The sequence below is a fragment of the Gloeophyllum trabeum genome, assembly GCF_000344685.1.
Source record: "Gloeophyllum trabeum ATCC 11539 unplaced genomic scaffold GLOTRscaffold_00043, whole genome shotgun sequence".
Classification (NCBI taxonomy): domain Eukaryota; kingdom Fungi; phylum Basidiomycota; class Agaricomycetes; order Gloeophyllales; family Gloeophyllaceae; genus Gloeophyllum; species Gloeophyllum trabeum.
This window is the reverse complement of record NW_006920452.1, coordinates 1732-10011: the sequence shown is the minus strand read 5'-3', so window position 1 is coordinate 10011 and position 8280 is coordinate 1732. Positions and strand designations below refer to the sequence as shown.

General features: G+C 54.5%; 3 protein-coding genes across 3 annotated transcripts; 2 read left to right on the top strand and 1 right to left on the bottom strand.

Annotated features, from left to right (window-relative positions):
• Nucleotides 1-1127: 1127 nt before the first annotated feature.
• Nucleotides 1128-3699, top strand: GLOTRDRAFT_141608 (putative nucleolar GTP-binding protein 1). Its single transcript, XM_007873190.1, has 9 exons — nucleotides 1128-1242; nucleotides 1302-1424; nucleotides 1474-1661; nucleotides 1710-2106; nucleotides 2157-2604; nucleotides 2656-2828; nucleotides 2890-3309; nucleotides 3369-3467; nucleotides 3524-3699. The coding sequence occupies exons 1-9, from the start codon at nucleotides 1147-1149 to the stop codon at nucleotides 3575-3577; spliced, it is 1998 nt and encodes a 665-aa protein (XP_007871381.1). The 5' UTR covers nucleotides 1128-1146; the 3' UTR covers nucleotides 3578-3699.
• Nucleotides 3700-4201: 502 nt separating this feature from the next.
• Nucleotides 4202-5938, bottom strand: GLOTRDRAFT_123647 (uncharacterized protein; the record flags this gene model as incomplete). Its single annotated transcript, XM_007873189.1, has 7 exons — nucleotides 5840-5938; nucleotides 5582-5786; nucleotides 5502-5525; nucleotides 5365-5437; nucleotides 5248-5311; nucleotides 4987-5195; nucleotides 4202-4926 (listed from the first exon to the last, which is right to left on the bottom strand). The coding sequence occupies exons 2-7, from the start codon at nucleotides 5663-5665 to the stop codon at nucleotides 4202-4204; spliced, it is 1179 nt and encodes a 392-aa protein (XP_007871380.1). The 5' UTR covers nucleotides 5666-5786; nucleotides 5840-5938.
• Nucleotides 5939-6786: 848 nt separating this feature from the next.
• On the top strand, nucleotides 6787-7281 carry GLOTRDRAFT_134197 (uncharacterized protein; the record flags this gene model as incomplete). Its single annotated transcript, XM_007873188.1, has 3 exons — nucleotides 6787-6807; nucleotides 6853-6880; nucleotides 6932-7281. 3 exons carry the CDS (start codon nucleotides 6787-6789, stop codon nucleotides 7279-7281), a joined length of 399 nt encoding a protein of 132 aa, XP_007871379.1.
• Between the last annotated feature and the right edge of the window lie 999 nt (nucleotides 7282-8280).

The following is an 8280-nucleotide window of genomic DNA, read 5'->3' as shown; positions in this document are numbered from 1 at the left end:
TGAGCAGGATGAACAGGAGGGCTATCAGGAAGAGGTTGACGAGTATCTTTCGAAGGGCGGGGTGACGGAATTGTAACATTCCACTGTTTTATTTCACCATTCTTTTGAGTTGTGTCCCATGTATAGTACTATATCTACAGCAGAAGAAAATCACATTTGTATCACACCTGAGCTTTACGAGGCCTGGATGAACCGGAGCTACAGCCATGTATCTGTGATGTATGGCTGGGCTATCCCACAGCTGCACAAAACCTATTTACATGGTTAATGACTACGTAACTCGCATGTACCTACGTATGTGATTCCAACATATTAAGAGATGTTGGGGTGCACGTAGCATCCACATATCCTAGTGCCAGTGTGGTGGCAGTCCAGAACTAACGTTGTTGCCACAATGCACCGGTGTGGCGACTATGTGGCGGTGTCACCTGTTTCGGATGAAGCTTCAATGTGGTGCCCACATTGGTTTGCTTCGGAGGTGTAGTGAGCCCAAAGTTTGCACCGCACGGTGCAAAGGTTTCCTGGCTGGTGTGGCTGAAGCGTGACGCGCGGGTCGGAGTTTAAATTTGGCAGGAGTTGCCGACCCCCATCCATAGCAAATGACTGCAAGGATAAGCTTTCGTCAGCATTATATTTATATGGGTGATGACTGCTACCTACCTTGATACATCCTCAAGCTTCTTGGTTGTTACGTCCGAAATACTTTTGGTCCAGCAAACACAGCTGCATGCATGCGTATTCCATCCACCTCCTTGAGGCAGTGGTTTGGCCCAGGCTGATATCATTGCGCTCGTTATCGCAATTACTTCGCCTGGACCTCCCATTTCCTCGGCAGGCCAGGAAACTCAGTGTACTCTCCTTTCGATTCTGAGACAAAGAACCGGAAGGAGAAAACAGATGAGGCTATCGGATTGAACTTGGATGAAGCGCGAGCATGTACATGTAGTAGATCTAGACTCCTACTACCTATCTGGATCTCATAAACTAATTGAAGCTCCGCCTGAATGACCGATGATTGCTATAATTGTGTAAGAGAGTATAGACTGGGTACTTGTCTAAAGTTTTTGACGGCACCGATCAATCCATTTGCTTTACTTGTGCCCTCCTCGCCTCTGTCGCCCGGTCGTCCATAACATCGCCGCCAACATGTCGACCAGCGGACTCAAGGCAATTGCGCCTGTTCCCACTGCCAATGATTTTTTGGACATTGTGCTGTCTAAGACGCAAAGGAAAACCCCTACGGTATGAAGACCTAACGAATGCATCAGGAACATGGATCTAACAGAAGGAGAACTCGCTAGGTTATCCACAAAAACTTCAAAATCAGCAGGATAAGGAACTTTTATATGCGCAAGGTCAAGTTTACTCAGGATTCGTTCGATGAAAAGCTGGGTGCTATCCTGAATGAGTTCCCTATGCTTGATGTGAGGAATTCATCGGTGAGGTGCGATCCGATGCTTAATGGTTCTTCAGGAACTACACCCCTTCCTGGCTTCCCTCATGAACGTTCTATACGACAAGAACCACTACAAGCTTGCTTTGGGTCAACTACGGACGGCTCGGCATTTGATTGATCAAGTCGCAAAGGATTATGTCCGCCTACTCAAGTTCGGCGACAGTTTGTATCGGTGTAAGCAGTTGAAGAGGGCAGCACTTGGACGGTACGTGGTGTTTTGATTTCTATCTGCCTCGCTTCATGGAAAGGATAGAATGGCCACCATCATGAAGCGTCAAAAGGACCCTCTAGCATACCTGGAGCAAGTTCGGCAACACATATCCCGTCTACCCGCCATCGACCCTAACACCCGAACGCTTCTGATCTGCGGTTACCCTAATGTTGGAAAGTCGTCCTTCATCAACAAAGTCACCCGTGCGGATGTCGACGTGCAGCCCTACGCCTTCACCACGAAATCACTGTTCGTCGGGCACTTGGATTACAAATATCTTCGATGGCAAGTTATCGATACTCCCGGAATCCTCGACCACCCGCTCGAGGACATGAATACCATTGAGATGCAGAGTATCACTGCGCTCGCGCACCTGAAGGCTTGCATCCTCTATTTCATGGACTTGAGTGAGCAATGCGGGTACAGCGTCGAAGCGCAGGTACGTGTGTCTCCCCTTTCGATACGACCTTCCCCAACCCTCCCTTCCAGTGCAAACTATTCCATTCGATCAAACCTCTCTTCGCAAATAAACCCGTCGTGCTGGTCATCAACAAAATCGACGTTACTCGGCTAGATGATTTAGACGAGACAAATCGCGCGCTCGTCCAAGAAATCATCGACAGCGAGAACGTCCTCTGCGTACAAGTGTCGTGCTACTCCGAAGAAGGCGTGATGGACTTGAAGAACAAGGCATGCGACGCGCTGCTCGCACACCGCGTCGATTCGAAGATGAAGGGCAACAAGGTGAACTCGATCATCAACCGGATACATGTCGCGCAGCCCAAGGCGAGGGACGAAGTCGTACGGGAGCCGTTCATCCCGGAGGCTGTCAAGAATAAGAAGAAGTACGACAAGAACGATCCGGAGCGGAGGAAGCTTGAGAAGGACATCGAGGCCGAGGAGGGCGGCCCTGGGGTGTACAACTTCAACCTGAAGAGTAAGTGTGATGCGACCTCAGTTTTCATTGATGTTGACTCCAGGTTTTCAGAGAACTACATGCTTGCGGATCCGGAGTGGAAGATGGACGTCATGCCCGAGATCGTGGATGGCAAGAACGTCGCGGACTTTATTGATCCCGATATTGCTGAGAAGCTGGAGGCGTTGGAGAGGGAGGAAGAGAAGCTGCAGGCGGAAGGCTTCTATGATAGCGACGAGGATATCGTGAGTTTACTCCTGGTGATGTCGCATTAGGACCTTCGATGACTGATTGTCGTGCCATTAGATGGATTCTGAGGATGAGCGAGAAGCGGAGGAAGCAAAGGTCGCCCTCGACGCCAAGATCCGCTCGCAACACACCAAAAAGTCGATGAAGCACGCTGCACGGCTACCACGGACAGCCGGCTTGCGCACATTGTCGGAGATGACTACGGAGCTGACGAAGGCCGGCCTTGACCCGAGTCGGATACAGGAGCGTGCAGAGATGCTCGCGAAAGTGCGCAGCGAGCAGCGGAAGCGGAAGAGGGACGAGATGGACGTGGATATGGAGGACGCTGAGGCCGAGGAGGCGGAGGGAGATTGGATGGATGTGGATGGTGAGGACTCGCCTAATAAGCGGGTGAAGGGCAACTCTGGGAGAGTGGTCGCGAAGGGGAAGAGGGAGCCGAGGTCGAATAGGCAGTTGGCTGGCATGCGGGACGAAGCGGTAAGCTATCAGTTGTCAACTTCTGTGGCAAGTCCTCTCACGCGTCTGGCCCTTTTCAGCAAGCGTCGAAAGCCATCAAACTCCGCAACCTCGGACAGAGGGAGCGGAATATGCATGCGAGAGCGGGAGAGGCCGATCGGCACATCAGGGTCAAGATGGTACGTTGGGCATTGTCCCTCACCATGTTTGTTACTCACTAACGCTTCGTGCACAGCCCAAACATCTGTTCTCTGGAAAACGGAAGATGGGCAAGACAGACCGGAGATAATGTCTGGCTCCCTTTCTTTGTATCATCGCTTCATGTTTCTATCTGTAGCAGTGGCCCAGATATATATGGATGGGCGTGTAAAGGATATCAGTACCAGCACATTGCATTGCTCGTCATTACCGTCATATCTTCGTCAAGGAAATTATGCGACAAACAACAGACAGTCCCAAGCTGAAGCGAGTAAGCATAAGTTAAAACAATACATAAGTTTGCAGCAAAGTCCCCAGGCGAGACGGACGGGTGGTCCCTCGGCAGGCTCAGCATCGCAGGGTATCTTGGCAACGGGGACGCGCACGTCCATCGTCTCGCGCTATGCAGGAGAATGGCCCGAGTCTGCCTCAGCGTAACCCCTGGCGGAGAGGTTCCCCGGGGGCATATGTGGCGCGTCGGGGCTCCCGTACCAATACAGGCTCTCGGCGGACGCGTTCCGGCTGTGCGTGCGTGTCGTATCCATGCTCGCGCGGAAGGGGTCGTAGCCCGCCGCGCGCACGGGCGCGGGGATGAGGTTCGACGGGTCCCCGCGGTTCATCGGGGGCAGGTGGACATAGGTGAGGTGCGGGGAGGGCGAGGGGCACGGGCTGTATTCCGGGGTGGCCGGGTCAGAGTGCGGCTGAAATAGGTGCATCAGGATGTGTGCTGTACTGTGCAATGGAACGGGCTTACGTTGGGAAGCCCCGGGCTTAGAGGCGAGGGCGGCTCGACGTCGAGGCTGACGCCCGTCATGCCCCCCTCCGTCCGCTCTGTCCTTGGCGAATGCACCGTCCGCTCTGTCCTTGGCGAATGCACCGTCCGCTCCGTCCTGGGCGAGTGCGCCGTCCGCTCCGTGCGCGGCGAGTGCACCGTCGTGCTCTCGATGCTGAAGTCGACGCCGGGCGTGCGAGAGATGAGCAGCACGCTCTGCTCGTCCGCGCCGGCGTGTGCGCCGATGACGACCGTCGAGGAGCGCGACGCGGCCTTGGTGCTCACGTCCGTGTCGTCGATGCGGAAGCCCTGCCGGCGCGGGAGCGAGTGCAGCGGCACGGGGCCCTTGCCCGCGAAGATCTTACCCAGGAACGGCTTGTGGTCGATCCCGCGCACGGACTCGCCGTCCGAGTAGGACGACAGGCGCGAGGGGTGCTGCGGGCGCTCGGCGTCGGTGTCCGCCCAGGAGTGCAAGCGCGAGTGCACGACCGGGCTGGGGCCCCGCCGGAGGAGGTCGGAGAGGCACCAGCGCTTTGGCGGGTAGGTGGTGCGGTGCTGGGCGGGAGGGCAGTGTCTCGCACGGTACCACCAGAAGGCGGCGCCGCAGAGCAGGAGGACCGCGAGCCCTGCGATGACGGGCGTGGCGATTTGTATTGGGGTCCACTTGTCTGTGCGTGTATTCGTTGGTGAGTGTACTCGGAAAGTGATGAACGGCGAAGTGCGCTCACTGTCTCGGACCTCTTGCTCGTTGAACTTGTCGCTGGCAATGTCTGTGTACGCCCAGGCTGGGATGTGCACGGCCGCATTTGCGATCGGGTAGTAATTCGTGATGGTGACGTTGTGTGGCCCGCATTTGCTCGTCCAGTCTGAGAAACCCATCGGGCCCTCGTCCCGGCATAGTTCGCAGGCGTTCAGGAGGTTATATACGACACTATTACTATAATAAATGCATAAGACACGAAGAATGCTTGTATATGTGCGTTAAATACCATGAACATGTCGAATTGGCATGTGCACTAAGCCACCCTCGGGCATTGAAAGTCTGCGATGAGTCTTCGCAGACGCATTACCTCCCAACTTCGTGGCTTTAGAAACACTCCACTCACCCAGCTGCGGATAGCACGGCGCTATCAATTGTCGCGCGACCTCACACGGCGTATACCCTTGATCGTTGTTGAGCTGTCGATCATCCGCCACTTTGGTTAACTGGTGGCGGCACGCTAACGCACACGCAAGTACTCGCCTGCCGTACCTGCTCACACTCCTCCTAGCACAGATAAGGGCACTCCCGCATCACTACTCTTCGGCAAAAAGAGTACATACCTGGTCGTCCGCCTCGGCGTTCGCGGGCGCGGGTAACATGGCGCATACCAGGGCTAACAGACTGACGGGAAGGCCGCCATTCATGCTCTGCTCCCTCCGGCGACGCCTTGGGATAATGGGGATATTTGCAGGACGTGCAAAAGAAAGCCTGGGACGTGGTAGGCGTCTAGTCTTGAGGACCGCGTCCGATATAGCTCAGCTCTAACTAAATTAGCAGCGTTGTCGGCAACCACTTGAGTTAGCGCCATCACTGCCTACCAGGACCGGCGGGAGGCTCGCTTACGGATGGAAAGTTTTTAACGGTGAAAGAGAGAAGGATGGACTGGAGAGAAGAGGGGGAGGGCTGCGTCAAAGTCGCCGTGAGAGAGACGGTTGTGGTGAGTGCCGTTCGAAAATTATTGATCACTTTCGCTTCACCAGGTAAGTATTGTGGCTGTCAAGGTTACCAAGTCCCACCACTAGACTTGTCATACTGACGGCCACCTCGGGAAAACGACGGCGGAGAGGCGAGGATATGCGGTGCGATAAACCTATCCTATTGACCGAGATATCCGAACATTCATAGCTTCTCAACAATACAGCCGCCCCCCGCCAGGAGATCTCCAGGGCTCGGACCGAGCGCTTGTCCGACTTGGGATCCTCCGTGCTCACTTCGTTTATCCTTCGCCCAAGTGAATGATAGAACGACGAATACCTATGAACTCGCAAAGCGCTTTCTTCATGTTAGGGTATCGTCGCACATTAAATCAGCCTTGCTGATGGATCAGCTTCTTGAAGCTGTGCTGTACTTCGATCCTTGGGCTGTCGCGGTCCTACACTGACACACAGGCAACCCTCTTGCCGAAATCACAGCTCTCCTCTCCCGGATGCGAGGAGCGAGTTATTGCTTCGTGACAGTCGGCGCAATAACCCCTCGTGCAAATCCTTGATCATATCTGCTCTTTAAGCTTGGTCTGTGAGCTATGGGATGTTGGTCACGGAGCGGTTCATTGGTGTCATGTGCCCTCCAATCTAATCGTATATTTCTCGCATCTTTCAGGCGTCGGCATCGGCTCTCTCTCGATGGTCGCGCCACTCTATATGAGTAAATGAGTGAAATTTCCCTGCCCAACATCCGCGACGAGCTGCTTGTACTAGCAGAGTGAATTATCGTTTTCGGTGTCGTCGTCGCTTACTGGCGAGGGATAGATGCACTTTCCGTCTGCATGCCACTGACCTCGCCCTCCGTACGGTACCCGCTACATATGCTCGGAATATTAATGGGCACGTAGCTGCCCTTCATTTTCCAGATCCTACCAAGTATGGCTTGCTTCCCTTTCCAGCCGACATAGCTGTCATGTCGCACGGCAGGCCTCTTCCTCGCCGCCGGCGCCCTCTTCCCCGCCTTCTCCTCCCACTGGCTCGCATCCAAGGGTCGCGACGAAGAGTGTCTCTCCTCCCTCCCAAGCTCTGCCAACTCCCGGCAGACGACCCCCGCATCTGGCAGGAGTACCTCGACATTCGCATCGAGGTCGCCTCCCAGAAGGAGATGGTCGAATCAAGCACCCGAATTTGGGTGGCAAGCAGGGCTCAAGGTCGACTTGGATAGGGAGGTTGTTCTATGGCCAGACTTGCCCAGGACTGGCCGCTACAAGCGCACGCTTGTTGGCATGGGGCTTATGTCTGTGCAGCTCTCGGCCGGTCCGAGCTTCACTCGCTAATCACCGTCACTAGGTTCTTCTAGTAACCTGTCGGTATTCACGCGCTGATCTACTAGTCCTCGCTCTTTGAGACGCTCGGTCTGGGGTACAACACTCGGCACGTCAGAGTTCCTGCTGCGTCGGCATCCTCTCACCTGTTGCTGTCTCGTAAGCTCAAGATGGGTGGCATCATGAATGTATGTTGGTGCCACCCCATCTTTCCTCTTCCTTGGCTGGTAGGCAAGCAGTCACTGCTCCTTTGGGTTAGCGCTGGCATGACCGTCTGCCACATCATCACAGCCGTCGTGGTCCACCCCCTGCATCCCTGTCACTTCTGAAGTTCAGCAATAGGATGGGATCTTCCAATCATCAGGCCATACACAGTAGAGAAATGCTCAGAGAATGTGCTGGTACGGTTGCGAAGGAGCAGCAGGTCTATCTTTCAAAAGTGCATTTCACTTTGTCAGGGTGTCAGTCACCTTTCGGACAAATGACGTCCACGAGAGGCAGCGCAGACACGAGGTCACGCAATATTGCATATCGCACACTCCGCGTTTTGACCTTGTTGCTACCAAGCGAACCGGGCCCACATGCATATCTAAGCACGCCTACACAGAGTGAGATGCATTATTATCAACCATCAAGATGGATATTCATCTTATCATATTTACACAAGACCCTCACGGATGAGAGAGCTGCCCAGAGACTCAATGGGCTGGAGCACGGACCGTTCTCCTGGAACGAACCTCCCCTTTCGACCTAAGGGTATATGGTCTATTTCTCTAGGGTATATCACGGCAGCGACCCGCACGCCTCCCGGTCCTCCGATGCGGTCACCCGGTCTGGCCTGAATCCTGTCCGCCAGAACAACCACACATCCACCATATCCTGGGCATATGTAAGCATGTTCAGTCGCACGGTTCGTAACACAGTTATTAGGAAGGCCCACCTTCCCGATACCTGCCGTGAAGAACGCTGCTACGGGAACTGGTGGCTGTCAAGTCATGATCCTTCTGGACG